The sequence below is a fragment of the Dipodomys merriami genome, unplaced genomic scaffold (genome assembly GCF_024711535.1).
Source record: "Dipodomys merriami isolate MVZ:Mamm:240054 unplaced genomic scaffold, mDipMer1.0.p SCAF_34, whole genome shotgun sequence".
Lineage (NCBI taxonomy): Eukaryota > Metazoa > Chordata > Mammalia > Rodentia > Heteromyidae > Dipodomys > Dipodomys merriami.
Genome location: NW_027204937.1, coordinates 467,033 through 491,077, shown reverse-complemented (window position 1 = coordinate 491,077; position 24,045 = coordinate 467,033). Strand labels below are relative to the sequence as shown.

The window sequence follows — 24,045 nt, the reverse complement described above, 5'->3', positions numbered from 1 at the left end:
TGATGTCCCCAACTAGAAGTCTCAGGACACTTGATCTCTTTTAACAAAAGATACCTGGCCTTGGCTGTCCCAATAGGTATTGTGACTTAGGTACATGGCTGCACCAAAGGTAACCCCTCCCACCTCTCAGGCAGTCTTACAGTCTTCTCCAAAACCCGTTGTTCCCACTGCCATCTTCCTGCCTCCAGATTTATCTTCAAGCCTTGGGCCCTCTGGTCTCCATAGCTGTCCTTTCCAGGTAGCTTTAAGGAGCAGGATCTGAACTGTGATCCACAGTTGGTTGGTACTTGCCCTTTGTGAAAGGTGTGATCCTTTCCCTTTAAAAAGACAGAGAAGCTGGATGTGATCACTTGGAAGGCAACGGGCTTCCACTCACAGAAGCCAAGTGGGTACCTGTCAGCTGTGCTCTACAGGGAGGCCTATACTGGGTGAGAGGCCAAAAAATGGTGAGCTCCAGACTTTTTGCACCAAAAGGCCCATTCTCAGGAAGACACCCTCTATTTTCTACTCATTTCAGTTCATCAAAGCACTCTGATTGGTGAGTAAGAACAATCAGTGAAAGATCATCCACCCCAACCCTGGTAGGGAGATGGAGGACCCAAGAGAAGAGGTGAAATCACTACAACAGTCAAAGCCAGGGCCAGAATACATGCCTGGACTTCATGATCTAAGTCCCATGTTTCTTCTACTGCTTTGACTCTGTCTTGGGAGTGACATGCCTAAGGACCTGGTCCCCATCCTGTGAGCCATTTGGAAGATGGCATTCTCATAGGAAGGACCAGGGGCTATGTCCAACAGCATCCACCAGCTGTTACCTTCCTTCCTTCCTCTTTTCCTCCCTCCCTCCCTTTTGTCCCCCCTTCCTTTCCTTCCTCCTTCCCTCTTTTCTTTTTTCCTTCTTCCTTCTTCCTTTCAATTCTTTTTTCTTCCTTCCTCTATTCCTTCCTTCCTTCCTTTCCTTCCTAACTTCCTTCCTTCTTTCCTTTGTTTCCTTTCCATTTTTTTTCTTTTGAGTGTATGTGGCCAAACAATGTCTTTGCACATGCTAGACAGGCATTCTACCATTAAGTTACATCACCAGCTGTGCATTTGATTATTGTCTTCTCCGCCAAATATGAAACACTAAGAAGGCAAGATTGAGATTTTCCTTGGATCTTCCCTTCACCTCAGTTGTAACCCATGAATTAACAAGCATTGTACAAATATAGTCAAAGAAAGGGAAGAAGGAAGATTGAAAAGAGGCAAAGAGGGGTCAGGAACAGGGGACCTTTCCTGCTAAACAGTGGATCTTGTCTACTCACTGCTCCTCACTGTCCCCAGTGTCTGGCTTGGCCCAAAGCCTTATCTCTCTTCTGAACCTTAAGACTGCTTCCTTGTCCCTACCCACCCCTCCCCCCCACACACACACACTCTATATTCTTTGACACAAGAATGCCAGAGCATTTTTAAACACACCAGTTACTTCCCATTGAAATCCTGAGTGTCTGGCAGAATTATTTGCAAAATATATGTCTAAGAAAAGACTTATGAGTGGTGCTGTGGCTCAAGTGGTAGAGTGCTCACCTTGAGCTGAAGAGCTCAGGAACTCTGTGTTCAAGCCCCACGACTGACCAAATTTTTTTTTTTTTTTTTTGGGTCCGGTCATGGGGACTGAACTCTGGGCCTGGGCGCTGTCCCTCAGCTCTTCAGCTCAAGGCTAGTGCTCTACCACTTGAGCCACAGCTCCACTTCCGGCTTTTTTTCTTTTTTCTTATGTGGTGCTGAGGAATCGAACCCAGAGCCTCGAGCATGCAAGGCAAGCGCTCTACCACTGAGCCACCTTCCCAGCCCCTGACCAAATTTTTAAAAAAAGACTTCTGTCTAGAATATATAAATACATTTTAAAACGACATAAAAAAGCAACCCATTTTTTTATACAATGTGAAAAAGATTTGAAAACATTTCAGCAGAGAGTTTCAATATGCTGTCATTGGAAAATGCAAATTCAAACCATAATGAAATATACTATTATGATGGCTGGAATGTTTTTTTTTTTAATCTGTTAATCTCAAATGCTGAGGTTAGATTCTTTGTACACTGCTGGTAGGAAAACACATTAGGTCTGGGATGTAGCTGAGTGATAAGATTATCTAGCATACACAAGGTCCTGGGTTCAATTCCCAGCACTGAAAAAAATGAAACAACACAGGAATACAAAATAATAGAGCCATAGACTGTGAGGCAGCGTTCATCATTCCCATTCTACAACTGAGAAGAGACAGCATAGCCTATGATAGGAGATGACCAAAGTAAGATTCATCTCAAGGTCCACACAGTTGTCAGAGGCCAGATGGAAATCCAGGCTAATCTAAATGAAGCCACCAAGCAGACCACCCTGGATGGAGTAGAGTCCAGGCTCCCCACTGGGACCTGAATTATAAATGCTGTAATCTCCTGGGAAATAGCATGGACTGGCTTATAAGCAGCACAATCCCATTCTTCCCCATTCCAGGGCTCAATTTTGTGGTCTATCATAAAGTTTCATAACCCTGTAAGGGTTCCCTAAATTCATACATAATGAGGCAAAGGTGAGTCCCAACCTAACTGTCCCTGCCAAGGACACATGTTAAATACTTGCTCACCAACCTGCAGCACTATTGAAAGGCGGTGGAACCTTTAAGAGGTGGGTCTTACTGTCCCTGAGCTCTTCAGCTCGAAAGCACTCTACCACTTGAGCCACAGCACCACTTCCGGTTTTCTGGTGGTTAATTGGAGATAAAAGTCTAATGGACTTTCCTGCCCAGGCTGGCTTTGAACCATGATCCTCAGATCTCAGCCTCCTGAGTAACTAGGATTACAGGCATGAGCCACCAGCACCTAGCAAATCTTTTCTTTAAATTGATGTTCTCAGGTAGTTTTTACAAAAGAAAACTAACAACAACAGCACCCCTACCCCTGTATTACATCTTCACATGGATCTTTCCACAGATTTCCTCCCAAATTGTGATACTTTGATTTGCAGCTAAGAAACCAGATCCAATCCCACCCCACAGAATCCACTTGGCTTCTTTCTTCCCCTTCCCTTTCCATTCCTACCCCTGACTGTCTAGCCACTCTGGACAGGCCTCCAGGCCCACATTAGCAGCTTGGAACGTCATCCATCTTTCCAGGCAGACTTGAACATTTCTCACTCTGTCCTTCACAGTCTCATGGGGCGCAGCCAAATCCTCTGTCACATATCGGATGCTGGATCCACCACTCCCTTCTGGCCCATTTGCCTGGGAACTGCCGAGAGCTCAAGCCCAACAGTATTCACTCAATTTAATTGAATCATCCACTTTTTTTTGTCTCTTGTCCCTTCCTAAGGCCACCATTTTCCTGCAGGCCAGGGAGGCCCTTCCTCCAGCCCATGCAAGGAGCACATTGCACAATACAATTTTCCTACATCTTCCTTACCAGCCCAGAAATACGCTCATCTCTATTCTCACACACCCCAGCAAAACACAGAAAGGGAGGTAGAAAATAAAGGAAAGAAAGAGAACAGGAAGGAAAGGAGGGCTCTGGCTCTCTTGGGGCTAAGTCCCTTTCTTTTGGAGGGTGGGAGGCACTCTGTTGTCTCCATGGCAACCACCTGACTTCTGTGTTGCACAGCAGCAAATGGATGGTAGGAGTTGAGGAGTAGCAGGGGACTTTGCATATTGAGCTTGCCGAGTCTCTCTTTCCCACCCATACTTCTACCTCACCAAAATGGCACACACACGAAAGAGATCAGATGAGAACAAGAACAGGTAGGGTGAGGCAGGAAGGCACATCAGTGAAGGCCAGCTCTGCCTCCATCTTCCTGGGCTCACCACATAACCTTCCCCCTGACCTCATCTTCCAGAAGGCATCCAATTGAGAAAGCTGTCTGGGCATTAGAAGAGCACCCTAGTCCTCCTTCCCATCTGTCTTCTGATTTCTTACAGCTGTGGAGAGCAGGGGGCGCACATCTTGAGAAGCTGGGAGCTGCTCAGGGGCACAACTGCTGTCTTGGCTCAGCCCTAGCATCCCAGGATCTAGGTTGGTGCCAGCAAATATTGATTGCTCAGCAGCTCCCAGGAAAGCAGGGACCAATGCCACGTACCAGCAGTGACTTGGGTAAATCATGTTCTCCCTGCCATCTTCAATTATCTAACGGAAACTCGCTGAAATTAACATCTGCCCTTTGGAGTTCTTGCAAGTAGTCAGCAGCACACACAAATGTAGTACTACAAATAAAGAATGTAGTATACATTCTTTGTTATAAAGAATAGACATTTGGGATTTTAATTTCCGATTTGGGAATCACGAATGAGTTTTCTATTAAAATTGTAAAAAAAAATTTTACCATGTGTATGCTAAAGTATTTAGGAAGAAGAATACTGGTAACTGGCATTTCCTTTGAAACTTATCAAAAATAGAAGATGATAGGGCTGGAAATGTAGCTCAGTGGTAGATCGCTTGCCTAGCATGTGCAAGACCAAGAGCACTGAAAAGCAAAAGATGATTAGTAGATGGATAGAGAGACAAGTAGACAGAAAGACACGTCATAGGGCAAAATGGGTAAAACAATAATACAGTCTAGCAGAGATGTAGCTCAGGTGGTAGAGGGCTTGCCTGGGTTCAATCCTCAGTAATAAGAAGGAGTAAGGGAGAGAGGAAGAGGAGAGGAGAGGAGAGAATTTCTCTGGATTATGTACATTTTATTTCTCTATAAAGGATTTTCCACAGGCTAGAGCATGGTTCAGAGGGCTCACAAAGCAAATTCAAACCCTTGAGTTCAAATCTCAGTGTCACAATTTACCCCTCCTATAAATAAATAAAGCACAGAATTTGACAAGGCATAGCAGCTAAACAGAGAGAGAAAGAGGAAGCTGTCATTTGCAACATACTTACAGGTATCTACAACATCCACAGGGTAAAGCACACTCTCTTTCCATATCCTTACAATGGGTGCAGGTGTAGGGATTGCCCAGCAAAGACAAAATTCCAGTACCTGCTGCCTTGCTCACCAGCTATGTGATTTGGGGCAAGGTATTAGCCTTCTTCCTCTCTCCAGTCCTGGTGTGATACATGGCTAAGCATCTGGGACAGCAAGGGGAAAAGCACCTTTGCACATTAAAGGTCTTCCTTAGGACTGGCCATCAAAGAAGGCAAATGACTCCCTTCCGAGAGCTACTATTAAGGACTTTTCTAAAAACAAAAGAAGAAAGTGAGAGGAGGTGTGAGGGGACAAAAGAGTTGGAGGTAGCAGGAAGGTAAGCAGAGCCCATGAGGCTAAAGAGCAAGTATCAAGGGAGACCATCTCCTACCTCCAAATTTCAGGAAGGCCCAGGGACTTCAGGCAGACATGACCCCCCACCAGCTCCACAGCAGGAGATAGGAGGTTAAATTTGTGCAGAGGGTCCAGACAGGGAAGAGACAGAGGAAGCAGAAGGAAGTGAAGAGACTTCAGTAGTCTGCCCAGCCTCCTTCTCCAAAGCATGGTACTGACTCTCACTTAGGATGTAAGATCTTTCCTAGAGAAATCCAATAATCCCAGAGAAAGTTCTTGAAATATGACAACTGAATGACTAATCTCTAGCCAGTAATACCCCCACCACACACCTGCTGCTGCCACATTCATGGCATAGATAGCTTCTTATTCACGAATGTAGAGAAAGTTGGTGGAATTGGAGATAAAACAGGTGACAAAGGAACTTCAGAAAAACTATAACTAACACCCTTAGAAGAACATACTGCATACATACAGAACTGGGTGCTATTGAGAGAGAGACACACACACACACACAGAATGAGCAATCCACAACTCTTGGATACCAAAAAAATGTGATAGTCAAATATTTTAAATGCAATAGTAGGATTGGAAAACAAGAGCTACCTAAAACTTACCAGAAAAAAGTAGAATGGAAAAGGTATAGAAGGAATGAGATGGGGGTGGGGGCACAAAAACACTAGCACACTAGCATACCAAGCCAAAACATTTTCCAAAAAGAGAGAAATGAAGCCAGGCATGATAAGTTCATGTCTGTACTCCCAGCATTCATGATGAAGAGGCCGAGGCTACAAAGCAAGACAGGGTCTATTGATGGGGATGATAGATGACTGACAGACAGACAGACAGACAGACAGAACAAAAGGGACTGAGTTTATAAACACAAGGAGTCCACTAATAGCTAGGACAATGGGTGAAAAAAGACCACATGAAACCTAACCATCATGAACTTTCAGAATACCAGAGACAGAAGGAAGATCCTGGAATCTTCCAGGAAGAAAAGGCAGATTAAATACAAAGAAAAGAGCAAGACTGGCCTCAGTCTTCTTCCCAACTTCACTGAAAGCTAGGAAGCATGGAGCAAAGCCCTCCAAATTCCTAGAACGCTATGTCCCACCAAACTCAGGATCAGCTGTGCAGGTGGGAAACTACAAAGCATTTTCAGACATGGAGTCTCTCAAACACCTTGCCTCCACTGCCCCTCACAGGAATCTTCCAGAGAAAGGGAGCAAATCAATGGGGAAGGCACAGGATGACTTCAATGAAAACAAAATATTATAAATTATACCCAAAAACTGGTTTCCTTGGCAATCTGGCCCCAGCATCTGCTTCTTATGCTTTCTCCACTGTTTCAAGAAAACAGAAAGCTCACTTCTAAAGTACATGTTCAGTCACAATTTATAATTTTTTTAATTGAGATGATATTACAGCTGATAGCCAAGAAAATATGGGAGCTCTAATATTTGTCAGCTCCTTTATAATTTGCCATGGTTTCCAATGGATCTTTTCTAGGCTTCACAACTGTTTTTGTTTTTTTTTTCTGTCAATCATGGGGCTTGAACTCAAGGTCTGGGCACTGTCCCTGCGCTCTTGTGCTCAAGGCTAGTGCTCTACCACTTGAGCCACAGCTCCACTTATGTTCTTTTCTTTTCTTTCTTTCTTTTATTCTTTCTTTTTTTTTGGCCGGGTTATGGAGCTTGAATTCTGGGTCTGGGCGCTGTGCCTTAGCTCTTCAGCTCAAGGCTAGCACCTTATCACTTGAGCCACAGCACCACTTCCTGTTTTCTGGTGGTTAAATGGAGATGAGTCTCAAGGCTTTCCTTGCCTGGGTTGGCTTTGAACCATGATCCTCAGATCTCAGCTTCCTGAGTAGCTAGTATTACAGGCATGAGCCACCAAATGCCCAGCTCCACTTCTGTTTTTCTTGCGGTTAATTGGAGCCAAGAGTTTCGTGGACTTTCCTGCCCAGGCTGCCTTTGAACTGTGATCCTCAGCTTCCTGAGTAGCTAGGATTACAGGCATGAGCCACTGGCACCAGCATAACTTCTTAACATAAATTTTACTAACCCATTCTGAACACCCACTCCCAGGGCAAAACCACTCAAGGCAACACCTAGACCATGTGAGTTATGGTTGGTATAGAACAAGTACCTCTTCCTGAGTTTTAGAGAACTCTCCTGAGTCTCCCCATCTACCTACCATCTCATTTGCGAGCTGAAAGAAATGAGGCTCAGAGAAGTTAACTAATACTGTCTAATTAACATAGCCTGTGCTGTCTCTGCACTGCCTGAAGTGTGGCTGGCATTAGCCATGCTCCCTCAAGAACCAAAAATAGCGGCTGGGAGGGTGGCTCAGTGGTAGAGTGCTGGCCTTGCATGCATGAGGCCCTGGGTTCCATTCCTCAGCACCACATAAGAAGAAAAAGCTGGAAGTGGTACTGTGGCTCAAGTGGTAGAGCGCTAGCCTTCAGCTGAAGAGCTGAAGGACAGGGCCCGAGACCAGAGTTCAAGCCCCATGACCACCACCACCAACAACAACAACAATAAATAAATAAAGAATCCCAGCCTACAGTAGGTCAGTCCTTCCTGCCCTTGGACCCTTAACTGACATTGAAACTTCACTTACTTCAAGACCCTGTCGCGGACCGGATTGAAAGGGTAGCGCTTAGCTGGAGCCAGGTACAGGGACCGGTATCGCTGCCTTCTGTCCTTGCTCTCCATCAGGGTGGTGTTAAAGTAGCGGCCCACTGCTACTGGGTTCTGCATCAAGGAGAAGATGGGCGAAGATGGCAGGATTTTAGCAAGCATGGATTGGAGACTTGAGCTCAAGTTTCCTCCCCTTCTGACCACTCATACCCCAACCATTATGAGTAGAATTGTGTCCCACCAAAACAATAACAACAACAAACAACAAACAACAAAGATTTGGCCAGGCACTGGTGGCTCATGCCTGTAATCTGAGCATCAGGGTTCAAAGCCAGCCCGGCTTAGGAAAGTCTGGGAGACTCATCTCCAATGAACTCCAGAAAATCAGAAGTGGCGCTGTGGCTCAAGTGGTAGAGCGCTAGCCTTGAGCTGAAGTGCTCAGGCACCCAGACCCAGAGTTCAAGCCACACCACTGATTTAAAAGAAAAGAAAAGAAACCCAAAGATTTGCTGAGGTGCTTTGGACTGTGACCTGATTTGGAAATAGGATTGCTGCCGATATAACTGAGATGAGATCATGCCAGAGCAGAGTGGTACTCTGATCCAACAGGACTGGTGTCTTTATAAGAACAGACATTGTGGGCTGGGAAGGTGGCTCAGTAGTAGAGTGCTTGCCTCGCATGCATGAGGCCCTGGGTTCGATTCCTCAGTACCACATAAGTAGAAAAGGCTGGAAGTGGCACTGTGGCTCAAGTGGTAGAGAGCTAGCCTTGAGCTGAAGAGCTGAGGGACAGCGCCCAGGCCCAGAGTTCAGGCCCCACAACTGACCAAAAAAAAAAAAAAAAGAGCAGACACTGTAATACAGAGGCCGAGGAATGCATTTACCAGGCAAGACTTGCTGGCTACCACCAGAAGCTGCTGAGAGGTTTCAGGGTTGCTGACTCCAAGATTTCAGCCTTTTGTTCTCCAGAGTTGTGAAAGAGTACACCTTTGTTATGCAAGCTACCCCTAGTCCACCTTCCCATCCAGCTATCTACCCAACACAGAGGTTTAGAGAAGATGACATGACTTGCCAAGATGACAGAGTGAAGGAGAGTAAAGGCAGAACAGGAACCTTGCCATCTAAGGAGATAGGCCAACAAGGGGAAAGGAAGGTAATAGGACCCAAAGTCTTGGCCAATGTCAAAACCATTGCCTTCAGCAGAAAGGAATCTGAAGAGAAGGACTCCCTGCTGAAGGTGTCCAAAGAGGGCCTTCCTGTCCTGCCATTGGAACCAGCTCTTGAATCAGCCCTTCCACTTCAGATGGTTGACCCTGGGGTAGAGCACAGCCAGCTAGCTCTAGTCTAAGCTATACTTGGGGTGCCTGAGGACTCAGATAATGGGGTGTGTGGAATGGGACAAAGCAGGAGCATCAGGAGAAAGCAGGTAAATTACAATTATAATTGTATGTGAATTTATTTGCATATAATTTATATGTAGATCAGATACAAATTATATATATATATGTATCTTAAGAGCACGTGTTATGGTTTAGACAAGATGTTGATGGGTTGCAGGGTTGGTGGTACTATTGAGAGGTGATTGGAAGCTGCAGGCTCTGCTTTCCTCAATAGATGAATCCATTGAAGACTTCCTAGCTGAATGGGCTATTGTGGAGCAGGGCTTAATTGGAGGAAGTGACTGTGGCTTTTGAAGGGACCCTGGGATCATGGCCACCTCTGTCTCCCACACTCCCCTCTCCCTGGCTTACATGAAGTGACCAGTTTTCCTCCACCAAAGGCCTAAAAACAAAGGAGCCAAATGCCCATGGACTTAAACTTCAGAGACCATGAGCAAAAAAAGTTCTTCCTTAAGTTGGTATCTCTCAGGTACATAGTGACAAAAAGCAGTAAAACAAACCAGGAGACACCTTCAAAATAGCAAGCCAATTAGCACCACATAGAACTCCCTGCAGGGGCCTGGGAGTGTGATGTGAGTGCGGGGGGGGGGGGGGGTGAGGGGGGCCGTCAGGGGGGGGATGCAGGATCAAGCCAATTTAATAGACACTTAAGATTTGTGCACCTGGGTTGGGAATGTGGCTTAGTGGTAGAGTGCATGCCTAGCATAGTTCAAGCCCCAGCACTGACAAAAATAAAGAACCCAGGGTCTTGTGCATACTAGGCAAATGTTCTACTACCAGGCTACATCCCAATCCTCAGATGTGTGATCATTAGACTCCAATAACAGGTGTCCTTAAAACGTTTAATGGAGAAGTGAAGGAGAGAATGATGTCAGTGTCCAAAGCCATTTGTGGACATTAAGCTAGACACTGGTGGCACATGCCTATAATCCTAACTACTCAGAAGGCTGAGATCTGGGGATCACGGTTCAAAGCCAGCCCAGACAGGAAAGTCTGTGAGACTGATCTCCAATAAACCACCAGAAAACTGGAAGTGTCACTGTGGCTCAAGTGGTAGAGCATTAGTCTTGAGCTGAAGAGCTGAGGGACAGTGCCCAGAGTTCAAGCCCCACAATCAACACACACAAAAATAGAAGGCATGCACACAAAACCTAGGAACTGGCCTATTCCAAAAGAACACAAACACTCTAAAGCTTACATCACACACACACACACACACACACACACACACACACGGAAGAGAAAGAATGCAGAAGAGGGAAGAAGACAGGAGGGACACTTGCTGACCCAGGGGTAAGAAATGGATCAACCCTACTAGCTAAACCTAAGGCTGCAAGACAAATATGGCAGACTAGCAGGAGCATTTCTCTGCAAAATAAGAGAATAGGGAGTGGGAGCTCTCTTAGCTCCTTGGTTCTAAAAGTATGGGGCACCATCACTGTCATCTGGGAGCTGGTTAGACATGCAGATTCCAGGCTTCCTCTCCAGGCCTACTGTATCAGAAGTCCAAGCATGGGGCCCTGCAATCTGGAAAAAAAAAAAAACAAGGCCTCCAGGGAACCTGCCACCTGCTCAAGTAGGGCAAGCAGTGCCTTGTAGAAATGAGACATGAATGGGGCAGAAAGAAGTGGCACCAAGCCCTCTAACATCAGTGCCCAGAAGCACGGAGTATAGCAGCAAGAGAGAATTCCCTGCCCATCACCATGAACCACACAGCCCCACCCACCCCAGTCTAACTTACCCAGCTTCCTAAAACCATCATGGAAGGCTTTGACCGCTTGGAGGTCAGGAGGAATGGTGGTGAGTTGACATGTTTGGATGTTGTTCTTCGAGGGACGAAGAAGCCAGGGCCAGATGTGGCCTAGAAGGAAGGAAGGACATCTGAGAGCCCTGGTAGTGCTCAGCCCGGGACAGAGCATCTGCTCAGCAGGGCTGAGACTTCAACCAAGCACAGGGGAGGTGAAGGGGTCCCTAGTGCCCTCAGAACCCATGCACCACTCTAAGCTCCTCAGCCTGATATCTCTATGTAAGGCTCCCAGGAACTCTTGTCGTTGGGCAGGTCCCCAGGCCTTCGAGCTCCACATCTGGGTTCCAGTGCATCTCTTCCCACTCAGCTCTTCCAATCTCCAGGGCAGATCCCCTCCTAACTCGGGCCAGCTTTCCTTTTGTGAAATGCAAATACTGATCCTAAATGGGAAAGTGGCTACCAGGTGTTCAGGAAGTGTTGATTCCCACCTCCCACTGCCATTCAACCCTTTCCCATATCCTTCAGAGCATACTCTCTGCCTTGAGGCCTGACTTAGCACAGGATCTCCTATTACCCTCCAGGGAGAATGGCGCAGAACCAGGCAGCGCTTGAGGCTACCTGGTCCAGAACCCATAGGAACACCACCTAAAACAGTCCTTATGTCATGCTCCATCCGGCCCAGTCTCCCCTTGGCCTCTCTTCAGCTCTTGAGGGCCAGGACCCTTCTTCAGGATGGAGATCCACACTGGCTGGCACTTCCTGAACAACCAGTCACCATACTGTAGGCTCCAAGCATGGAATGCCATGTAACCCATAAACACTCTCTATCCTCGGAGGTCAACTGTGCAAAGTAAGGCTGAGAGGGTAACAGGGCCAGAGTAGAAATGCAGGACCAGGACTGGAGACGAAGTGGATCTCATCCCTAGGCCTGTGCTTGTCGCTCTAACACAGCTATCAAAGCCCACCTACCCAGCCCACCCATAAGAGAACTGTCTTATGGAAGTCAGGCCACAGGGTACACTGACTGGGTTTCGAGGGCACTGGCTAACGGTAGTCCAATAAAGCCTCTCTGTTGGAGTTTTCGGGAAACGAGGCATTTTTGAAAAAACGCCATGCTTCTTATGGCAGCATGAGTTAAGATCTTCCAGGAAGCTCTTGAAATCTGATGGTTCCTTTGGCTTTTTTTTCTGTGAGATAGACAGAGAGACAGAGAGAGGGTGGGAGAAGTTATGCCAGGAAAAGCAAGAACTCTCTTTACACCCTTACCAGCGATCAGAGCAGAGCAAGTGGCAGGGACAAGTAGGCCACATTCACTGCCTTTTGCCCATCTGTCCTGGGCTTAGCAGATGCTTCTACCCACTAGCTGGCAGGGTGGAGATAGTCCCTTGCACCCCATATACATGCCATACCCCGCCACCCAGCTTGCCTTTATCCATTCCTTCTCTCGTTCACTCACTGGCCATTTACTGAACCAGGCAATGTCCTAAGCAAGAACCGTATTTCAACTGCTAAAAGAACCAATGTGGCTAGGCACAGTGACTCACACCTGTAGTCCTAGATACTCAGGAAATTGAGATCTAAGGAATAAGCCTATGCAGAAAAAAAATCCCCAAACTTGTACTTCTAATTAATAATTAAAAAATAAAAGCTTGACGTAGAGTTGTGGCTCGAGTGGTAGAGTGCCAGCTCTAAGGGGAAAAAAACTAAGGCAAGAGCTTGAGGGCCTAAGTCCAAGCCTCAGTATTGCTCAGTATTGGCTCTCTCTCTCCCTCTCTCTCTCTCTCTCTCTCTCTGTCTGTCTGTCTGTCTGTCTGTCTGTCTGTCTGTCTGTCTGTCTGTCTGTCTCTCTCTCTCTCTCTCTCTCTCTCTCTCTCTCTCTCTCTCACACACACACACACACACACACACACACACACACACACATATGCATGCAGATGATTTTCAGGGTATTGAAATGACTCTATCGGACACTACAGCCACACTCACTTGTCAAAGCCACAGAATGACCACCAGCAAGAGTGAAACCGCAGGCTGAGGGGACAAAGCATGTCACTGTAGGTTCACTGACTGTAGCAAAATGTTCCACTCTGGTGTGGAATCTTGATAGCAGAGAAGAGAGGATTCATATAAATTTGTACTTGCCTCTCAGTTTTGCTAGGAACCTACCCTTACTCTAAGATATAAAAATCTAGCTGGGCACTGGTATCTCATGCCTGAAATCCTAGCTTCTTGGGAGGCTGAGATTTGAGAATCGTGGTGCAAAGCCAGACCAGGCAGGAAGAAAATTGGAAGTGGAGCTGGGGCTCAAAAGTATAGAGCTCTAGCCTTGAGTGAAAAAAAGAGTTCCAGGACAGCACTCAAGCTCCTAGTTCAGGCCCCAAGACAGAGAACGGGGCGGGGGGGGGGGGAGAGGGAAAGAGGGAGAGAAAGCAAGAAAGCGAGAAAGCAAGAAAGAAAAAGCAAGCAAGCAAGCAAGCAAGGAAAGAACGAAAGAAAAGAAAAGAAAGAAAGAAAGAAAGAAAGAAAGAAAGAAAGAAAGAAAGAAAGAAAGAAAGAAAGAAAGAAAGAAAGAGAGGGAGAGGGAGAGGGAGGGAGGGAGGAAGGGAGGGAAGGAAATGGAAAAGGAAAAGGAAAGGAAGGAAGAAGTCTATTAAAAAAACAAATGCAAAGAAGCATTAAGGGCTGTCACTGGGCAGGGTGGAGGTTTGCTGTAGTCCTGTACTGGTGGCTGGTCAGGGGAGGTCTGGGAAGTCCTATGGGGCGCAGCCAGGTCACAAGGCACAAGCCATCAACTTTTTACCGAAAGGCCACATTACCCACCACCCTTCCTAGCTCTCCTACTGGCCTCTGCCACCACACTTGTCACTTGCTAACTCCTACCGATGATTTTCTAAGTTCCACAAAGGTGGAGCCCCCCGTGCCTTGACTATCAAGCAGACCCAATTGTCTGCTCTGATTGACTGCACAGAGGAGAAAGAAAAACTAGGTCATTAGACAGACAGCAGGTACCCACTGCTAGAAGCATGAAGAAAGCCAAGCACAGTCATAAAACCCCACTACAAGAACTTGAAGGAGGTAGGCAGGCTAAAGTTCTACCTCAGTTTCCCCTCTTAACCCTCTTGTTCTCCAACAGAGCACACTCCCTAACCCAGCCAGACTAGCTCTATACCTATGAAGCCAGGAAGATACTTCTTCCAGAATTGCAGGATACTACACCTGTGTCCAGCCTCACATCACAGCCCATCCACACCTCCAGCGCAGTTCTTGCAGGAGCAAGGCTAGAACTAGCCATGCAACCAGAAGGATATGCTTGGGTTCAAATCCCAGCTCTGCCTCTCACCAGCTAGCTGGCCAGCCTGTTTCCTTGCCTTACTGGGTAGAAGGCCCAGAAAGCCAGTTGTGGGATAGGACCTCTAGGCAGCACCTTGTATTCTGTGCAAGAGTGCCCTCCTGCCCCTTCCCCCCACCTGGGGACAAACCTGCGTAGAGTAATGTCCATAAGGCAAAGGCTTGCTTCGATCACCAGAGAAAATGTCATAAGGGCCGCGGGCGGTGGTGGCTTTTTCCAGGAATAACTGGATGCCGTCTTTGATGGTGTAGGTGCCGGGTCCCAGACCACTCCCCTAGAGACAGAAGACGTGACAAGGCCTGCCAAGAGGGCTGCAAAAGGCAGGGCACCCTGAAAGCCCCCTCCCAGCCCCGAGTGGGGGAGGCGTGGCTAGGTGCGGGGTACCTCATCACTGGAGCTGGGTGGCTTGTGGGACATCCTGCACATGAGGCCCTCAGAATGTGACCGGTTCCAGGCATTTTCCTCCAGCTGCGTGTATGGATTGCCTTTCTCCCCATAATTCCCAGGGCCTGGGTAGAAGTTCTGGGAGGCAGAAGTGAGGACCATCAGTATTGGTTCCTTGGAGGATCCTCACCCCCCAACAGGCGAATGAGATTTTCAGGTTGTCCCTGAGTCACCACCCCCAACATACAACCTGGTCAGTGCTGATGCTCCTCTACCGCCCACACCTTCAACTCCAAGTTCAGCTTCATCACCAGACTTCCCGGCTGCTGGCCTGTCCCACCTCTATCTTGTGGGCTCCCTGCTACCACCTAAGCGCAGCCCTTGCTTGCTACTGCAATTACTGCCACTCGAAATCCCTTCCTGACCACTTTGCCTCAGAAACCTACTAATACTGCGGGCTAGTGACTCAAGCCTGGAATCCTAGCTACTCAGGAGGTTGAGATCTGAAGATCAAGGTTCAAAGCTAGCCCAGGAAGGAAAATCTGTGAGACGCATCTCCAATGAACCACCAAAATGCCAGAAGTGGCTCCAGAGGTTTAAGCCTTGAACCCAGCATCTGGGTGCTGAGTTCAAGCTCCCTCCAGTACCAAACATGAAAGGGAGGGTGGGAAGTGGGAGGGAAGAAAGGAGGAGGGAAGGAAGGAAGGAGGGAGGGAGGGAGTCCTGTTAATCCTCAAAGCCCTTCAGGCACCGTCTCTCCTGGGACTACACCTTCTTCCCCCGCACTGTATCAGGCAATCCTCTGTTCCCAATTCCCAGCCCATCCTTGGCATGTGCTTCCAACAGTGCTTCGGTTCCCCAGAAGCATCTAGAGTCCTGGGTTCAGATTCTCATTATACTGCTTCTGAGATGAGTGAGCACGGGCCGTGAGCATCAGAATCCACTGTGGTAACTAACATTAGGGATGATCATTCGGGGAGTGATGGTGAAGCTGAACAGCCTCTCTAAAGGGCCCTGGAGTGCCTAACACATAGTCAGGGTGAGGTGACTGACAGTGTTGGGGACAATAGAGGTGAAGAACTGTATCTGGAATAAGCGTCAGGGGCCTGGACTGAGTAACCAGGGTGGAAGTGTGGTCTTTACCTAAGAGAAGTGAGCAGAGCTGCCTGCATGTGGGTGGGCATACTTCGGTGAAATGCAGCAGGATTTGGCCTGCTAGTCTGCATCTTCTAGCCACATGGGGTCGCTGTCATTCCACAGATAGATCAGCTCTGCCTATCTCTGGGCCCTGGAACTAGCCCTGGGAAACCCAAACTTGACAAAGAAGCAGGGGCCTCTGCTGGACAAATCAGGCCACTGCAAGCAGCATAATTATCTCCAAAGCAATGGGACTATGCCTCGCCTCCTGTGAGGAATAGGAGTATCTTGGTATGTTCTAGAGAAATTCCCCAAGAGTTCAGGAAGCTGGGGCCCTAAGTGATGTGCTATGTTAGAAGGCCTCAAAAACAGGTACCTGGTGCCAACTCAATGAGACCAAACTGATGTGGTTGGTCCTCAGAAAGGCAAATCACATCTGTGTTCCCACCTCCAAAAAGGGGCACTGGGGTGCTGGGCAGCAAACATCACAAGCCCTGGAGGGATCCCCTGTACTAGGAGTTCCTGGACAGCACGAGGCCTAGAGCTGGGTACTTTGTCACCACAACCACATTTTTTTTTTCCCTTCAGACATCCAAATTCAGAGATTCTATAACTTGGCTGGTGTGAAAGATTCCAATTCTTTTTTCTGCGAGCTCAGAGCCACACATTCTGAGGCCAGAAGGATTAACTTGGGGGAGAGAATGGAGGAATTGTTACTTCTTAAAAAGTTGTTGCTCAAAGCCTGAGAACGATTCCCCAAAGATGCTTGGGGTGGGGGGGGAGAGTCCCTCAGGCAGGAGTAAAGACAGATATTCCAGTGCTCAGGGCTGAGGACACAGGAAAGAGGGTGTCAGACGTAAATCCTGATATTAGACCAGTCCTCCAGAAATGAAGGAAGCACAGCCCCTGGGGAAATGGAGAGGCTATACCTTGGGCACTTTAGATTCCTGTCCTGCTGCTATAGCCACCTTCTAGCTGTGTGGCCTAGGAGGGCTGCTTAGCAATCTCTGTGCTCCAGGTTTGTCTGTACAGTAGACACAATGGTAATACCTACTTCCCAGGGCTGTCCTGAGGACTAGGTTACCAAGTGCTGGCTAAGTGCCAGCTATGATTGTCTTAGATTAGGAGGTAATAACTCATTTAAAAATACCTCCAGGCATCCCTGTCCTAGGTGACAGTCACACTCTACACCTGAAGATGTAGCTGTTTGTTTCCTGAATGTCAGGGGACGCCACATTCCTAGGTTTCTGGGTGACAGGGGTTAGGGGAAATGCCCTGGGTTTTAGGATCGAACATTCTGCTATTTGGATCTCAGTTTACTCCTTGTCAGCTTTGCAGCCCAGGGCAAGTTACTTATCCTCTCTGATCCTGTAGGTCCCAAGGTGATTGCAAACACTCATTTCATGCCAACTGTGTACCAAGCACTACAGGGCCTTCAAAATGTCATGGGCTGTGTAGATGTGCATCACACTCTGGTGAGTGGGGAGCGGGGGTGAGGTGAGACACCAAACATCTACCTACAACAGCGGCTCATAGGAAGAGAGAAGGCTCCTAGTGGATCCAGAGGTTTCTGAAAGCTGAGAGCTACTGGGTGAGCAGGAGAGTCTGGGGCTAGGAGGCTGCTAGGGGAGGAAGGATGTTCCTAGCAGAGGGCTGCAATGGGGTAAGTGTGGGAAAGACCATGGCACATCCTTCAGCAGAGTTCAGGAGCAAGCGCAGGAGGGCACTCACAGAATGGCAGCACTCACCACTGAGGTGTGTGGAATGACCCTCTCTCCTGATGTGGGGCCTCCTTTGTCCTCCTGGGAAGTGATCACTGTACCCCACACTTTCTTGAAGCCCTACTCAGCCAGCACCTCTCCCTGCAAGTCTGCAGCTGCCTTCCTAGCCCTGACGCCCACAATCAGATGCTCCCCATAGACAACCAAGCAGGCCATTGGATCCAAACCCTCAGCGTCCCTCCCACAGCCCTTGGAATGACCCTTGAAGGAGCCATCTTGGCTTCAAGGGCCTCAAGACCCAGCTCCTCCTTCCCCTGCCCTCTTCCTTTTCTTGCTTAGCTGGCTGTGTATACAGATGAGGACACTTGCTGAGCACCTAATATCTTCCACATGCGCTGCAGGGACCTAGAGAAGGACCAAACCCATCCCTGTTGAGATACAGAAAGCCCAGCAGCTCTGAGGACCCAGAGGAGAGCCTGGGCCAAGCCTGAAGAGGAAAAGATACAAACAAGGAAGGGGGGTTCTGGCATCATTCAAGCTATTCGCAGTGCCCAGAGAGCAGAGCATGGCAGGGATCCTTCTCTGCAGTTGAGAACACCTACCCCGATGAGGCCTCGGAACCGGATCTCCCCAGAGCTGAGAAGCCCCCGAGTGCTACATGGTTTCTGCTGTAGCTCTTGTAAGAAGTCTTTGAAATTGTAGCAGCCAGGTCCTAGTTTCGTCTCCTGTCCCAAAAGAAGAAAGCATAAGATGGAAATTGGGAAGCAGGAAAGGTCCACACAGGAAGGGGACTCAAGGGATGACATCTTCCAGGATGAGCTAGCACCATCAAAACCTGGAAGGACACTGAGGTCCATGCATGGAGCAGCCAAACCTGGAAGCCTGGCCCAGGAGAGGACAGGGCGTGAGCCAGCAGCCTCACCTTCTTATGTCTCTCTTTCATGATGGCCTGGTACTGGAAGTGAGGCAACTGGGTCAGCCTGGTAGCTTCCAGAGCCCGGGCCCATCCTGTGCCCACTTCCTTCTTCAGCTTCTTTTTGCTGAAGCAGGTCTCTGTGCAGTTGTAAGCCCCAGGTCCTATATGGGACTGAGTTAGAACATTGTCAGAACTGGACCAGCCATACACATCTAGTCCATCCTTACAGCAAACTCCATACCCACCCAGTCTCTCCTCACCAAACCACCCCTGACCTGGAGCTAGAGGCCAAGCAATCCCCCCCCCCCAGCATCCATCTGAGCATTTGGGCACTTGGTATGCGAGGTGTGATCCTAACCTCCTCTGGCACTGGCCCTGTCACACTTGAGGGAGGCGTAGGAACACTGGAGAGCCCACAGTGGCCAGCACTGAAGCTGGGACCAGGATCCAGGTCTGTGCAGCCCCCAAAAATGTGCTGTTTGCACCACAGTCCATGTTATCAAACACATCAGAAGCCTGACTCCAGATCAAGCTCATACCTGGGGCTGTAGGTATGGAGAAAGGGAGAAAAGGGAGTGGAAGGGGTAGGAAGGGAGAAAAGGGGGGAGGAAAGGGAGGAACACATCTCATACACAGCTCAGCTCACCCACTGGGATGGGCTGCTTCGAAGAGCAAAAACCAGACTATGTGGGGGAGGCCAAACGGCCAAGAACTCACCACATCCACGGAATGTTGTCTGGAGTAGGGAGCCTCTGTGAAGGTGCTGAGTTTCTTTCTTTGGGGATAAACACCAGAGACATCGAACCTAGGGAGACATGCAGCCCACTGAGCCAGTGCCTAGCACTGGACCCCAGCTTGGGCAGTCTTACAGGATGGGCAGGCCACTCTCCCAAAACAGGTGACGTTGGAGCTGGCCATGAAGGTTGAACATCAGGGCTGCAGTAGCTTGGACCATTCGGGGTGACTCCACCCCCATCTGTCCCACTTCACCCTCCAACTCTTCCTCCAGCTAAGTTTTTTGCTAAAGGGCCCATCACCACTAGACTTCGTGTATGTATATATATGTATATGCATATTACACTATTATATATATTTTAGATATACATCATATATAATGCAATGTATGTTTTGTGTGTGTTTGAGACAGTTTCCTGATGTAGCCCAGGGTGGCCTTGAACTTGAGGTCCTGTTGCCTCATTCTCCTTTGTGCTGGAATTACAGCTGTGAACTACCACACTGGGTTTGTAGATAGCTTTAATATGATATGGTTTTTATCTACCCTGCCCCTCTCTCATAGAGTGCAAACTATAAAATGCACATAATGTATCTGAAGATGAGACCACTGGGTAAACTCTCACCCACAACCTTTCTGTGGAGTGGAGGGCTGTACTGGGGTTTTGAACTCTGGGATATGGATTTGTTTGGCAGCTGCTCTGCCTACCACACTCCCACCCTTCCACCCACTACTTTTTTTTTTTCCAGTCCCCAGGCTTGAACTCAGAGCCTGGGCACTGTCCCTGAGCTTCTTTTGCTCAAAGCTAACACCCTATCACTTGAGCCACAGCGCTACTTCTGGCTTCTTCTGTTTATGGAGTACTGAGGAATCGAACCCAGGGCTTCATGCATGCTAGGCAAAGCACTCTACCACTAAGCCACATTCACAGCCTCCCACCCACAGTGCTAGATTATCTGGCTTCTCTCTAAACCCGGCACATAATCGGTGCTCTGGACCTGACTTACAAGGATGCACTAAGGAAGTAGAAGAGGTTGTTATTTTTTTTTAAGGGGGTGGGCAGCAGGAAGAAGTGGAGGGAGGTCCAGCCCCCCTTACTGCTAGACAACCCCTCCTCCTCCTCCAAACTACATCCCTTCCGAGGGGAGGGGCCTTAACCACCCCCAACCCTCAGGAGGGGGCGCTGGGGGACGGGCAGAGGCTGCCTTAGAACGTGAGCTCCAGGATGCAGATGGGCCGCACCTCTGGCTCTGCACCCCGAAGGGCGCCCGTCCGAACCACTTGAAGGTGGAGGTCATGGTGCCGGTGGTGGTGATCGGGCACCAGCCACGAGGTCCGAGCAGCCTGACTTGAGCCTGCCCAGCCCCGGAGCACCCTTCCCCCAGCTCTCGCCCCGGCCCGCCCCGTTACCACGGCAACCAGAGGCTTGTGATTTTCTGCGTCGGTGCGACGTGGCGCCGCCAGCCCCTCCCAGAAGTGTTCATTCATTTGTGTGTTTTCCAGGCTTGCCTTGCCAGAGATCCTTCCCTGAAGACTTAATGACCCCTCCTGGTGTTTAATATGGAGCGATTTGGTCTGATCATTTGCTGAGGATTTGTTTGCTGGGTGAGACCAGACTCAGGAGGTGCCTCTTAACATCCGATGGGATGTAACCAAGGACCGAAAGAGCAGAGATTTGGGCAAAATGGCACCCCGACAATGGAGGGAAGGAGGAAATAGGGGCAGGCTAGGAGAGAGGAGCATGGAGGACCAAGGTCAGGTTGGAGAGGTGGGCAGGGGCTTGCAGGGTCTGTCCCTCACACACCTGAACATCCATTCTGGACAGACACTGTGCAGCCTGCCTGGGGGCCAAACCTGGCCCCTACCCTGTGGTCAGGCCCAAGAGAGATCCGTGGATGGGTCAAGCGCAGGCTTCCTAGAGGAGGAGAATTCCAAGCTTAACACTGAAGCGTGGACTTGCCAGGTGAAGAAAGGAGTTGAGCGTGCGCACTTCCAACAGAACATGGTCAGCTCTCCCTCTTCCTGTATTTCCTCTTTCCAGCACCCCTGGCTGTGTCTAGCTGAAATAGCATCTCCAGGATTGTCTCTTATCCCACAAGGGCCTTTAGCAACTAATGGAGCGGAAATCTCCATCTAATTTGTATTTTTATTTTGGTGGTGGTCATGGGGCTTGAACTTAGGGCCTGGGTGCTATCGCTGAGCTTTCTCTCAAGGCTAGTGCTCTACCACTTTCAGCCACAATGCCACTTCTGGTTTTCTGGTGGAAAATTTGAGTCTCACTGACTTTCCTGCCTGGGCTGGCTTTGAACAGCAATCCTCAGGTCTTAGCATCCTGAGTAGCTAGGATTACAGGTGTAAGCCACCAGCTCCTGGCTTCCTTTTTTTTTTTTTTCCCTATCAGTCATGGAGCTCAAACACTGGGCTTGGGCACTGTCTCTGAGCTCTTTAGCTCAAGGCAAGTGCTCTACCACTTGAGACACTGCACCACCAGTTTTCTGGTGGTTAATTGGAGATGAATCTCATGGACTTTCCTGCCTGGGGGAGCCTGAACTCTGGGCCTGGGCACTGTCCCTCAGCTCTTCAGCTCAAGGCTAGCACTCTACCATTTGAGCCATAGCAACACTTTTGGCTTTTTCTGTTTATGTGATGCTGAGGAATCGAACCCAGGGCCTCATGCATGCAGAGCAAGCCCTACCACTGAGCCACCTTCCCAGCCCTCCATCTAATTCTTGATGACACAGTTGAAGCCACAGACAGGTAGGATATGCTCTGGACCAGAGGTGCACAGTTTTCCTGTGCAGGCCCCACCCAATGCCCTTCTCATACCCAGAGCCAGTATTTAATGTGTGGCCCCACCCTCCCACAGCCCAGAGCTGGACTTTGAGGCTCTATGCTTTGGGGCACATGGTCATGGCTGCCAGAGTGTCCATCGTATATCACTGAATGGATGGTCAGAAGCCTGGGGCCTCAGGATCAAATACCCTGAGTCATCCACTGTCCCTCCCCAGGACTGGGATCTAGGGCAAGTTGTTTCCTTCTCTGTCTCAGCATTCTTCCATAGAGAGAGTGATCTGTCTCCACAGACTGCTGCAAAAATGAGATGACCCAATTTTGGTGACATTCCTAAACACAGCAAGAGCTGTCATTCCTAGTCCTTGGAAAAGAACCTGTCAGAGGCCTACAGAGAGACTGTATCTTATCCTCTTCCTGATAAAGTACCTACCACATAGTAAGTGCTCAGTAAATATTTGTTAAATGACAATTAATGAATGGGTGAATGTAGTCCAATGTCCAGAGCAGGATCCCCTCTCTGCTGCTTCCTAGCTGGTGACCTTGAGCAAGATACCCTCACCAAGCATTGTTTTCCTCACCTAGGACAGGGATACATGACTGGATCTTCCTGGAGGAGAATTTTTGAGGTATCAGGGCAGCATCAGATATGTAGACCTATACACCCAGAACTCTTCCACCGCCCCAGGTCTGCTCAGGAATCTTTGGGGGTCCAATCTTTCTACAGCTGCTTAGCTGCTTCTCTCCCACACTGATCCGTTGGCTCTGGGACTCATGGAGGAGTGACAAGGTCCACTGGGTCCTGGTGGACAGGCAGGCTAGAATGGGCCATGGTGAGTCAACTGTGCAGTAAGGGCACCTGTCCTAGGCAGCCCAACACTGCCCTATCACAACTACTTCCTTGTCTGAACAGCAAGCTTATTCCCTCTCAGAGATACTAGCCCAACCTCCCCACCCTCATTGTACAGAAAAGGGAACTTGGGATTGGAGGTAAGGCTCAGGTGGTAGAGAAAATAAAATGAAAGGGAACTATGGCCTAGACAAAATGATCCAGTGCCCTGGCCATATATAGTAAGGCAGGATACATTTGAGACATAATATTTGAGAGCACCCTTTAGCCTTTTCTGCTTCTGAAACACACACACACACACACACACACACACACACACACACACACACACACACACACACACACACACACACACACACACACACACCTCCAGACTCAAGCTCTCCTTTCCTCCCAACTTCTACTAACCTTCTGGGAGTCAGGCAAAAGCTAAGCCCACCCATCAGCGTGCCTATTATAAATAATAGAAAATACACGTGTTGGTAAGGATGTAGAGATATTGGAATGTGGCTTATTGCTGGTAGGAAAATAAAATGGTTTACTTGTGGAAAACAGCACAACGGTTTCTTAGAGAACAGAAAAGCATTATTGTATGATCCAGCACCTCTACTTCTAGATACATACTCAGAAGAAAGCAAAGGCAGGGCCCAAACATGTACTTGTATAGTAATATAACCTGTTCACAACAGCCACAAGATGGGAGAAACCCACATGAATGCCAACAGATGAATGGATAAGCAGAGTCTGGCATAGACAGCCTTTATTCAGCCTTAAAAATGACAATTGACAGCTGCTATGTGCTACAACATGAACAAATCAAGGCAGGTAGAGGACAAGGTTCATCTCCTGATCAAGAGCAATTTATAGTAAGCTTTTTTAGATTAAAAATTACTAATTGTATTACATTTTTTATCTACAAAAATAACAAGTGATCAATGGCACCAAAATCTTGGTTGGTTGGTTGGTTTTTAATGCCAGTACTCGGGCTTGAATTCAGGGCCTGGGCACTGTTCCTTAGCTTTTGTGGTCAAGGTTGGTATTTTACCAGTGGAGGCACCACTCTACCGCTGGCTCTTTGATGATTAATTGGAGGTAAGAATC

At 48.5% G+C, this 24,045-nt stretch overlaps 1 protein-coding gene across 1 annotated transcript; it reads right to left on the bottom strand.

Moving 5' to 3' along the window:
* On the bottom strand, nt 1-20,654 carry Cimap2 (ciliary microtubule associated protein 2). Its single transcript, XM_069987041.1, has 10 exons — nt 20,547-20,654; nt 19,289-19,376; nt 18,578-18,742; nt 18,258-18,380; nt 14,798-14,935; nt 14,544-14,687; nt 12,090-12,251; nt 11,059-11,178; nt 7,898-8,031; nt 1-317 (listed from the first exon to the last, which is right to left on the bottom strand). Exons 1-10 carry the CDS (start codon nt 20,600-20,602, stop codon nt 245-247), a joined length of 1,203 nt encoding a protein of 400 aa, XP_069843142.1. The 5' UTR covers nt 20,603-20,654; the 3' UTR covers nt 1-244.
* Nucleotides 20,655-24,045: the final 3,391 nt, after the last annotated feature.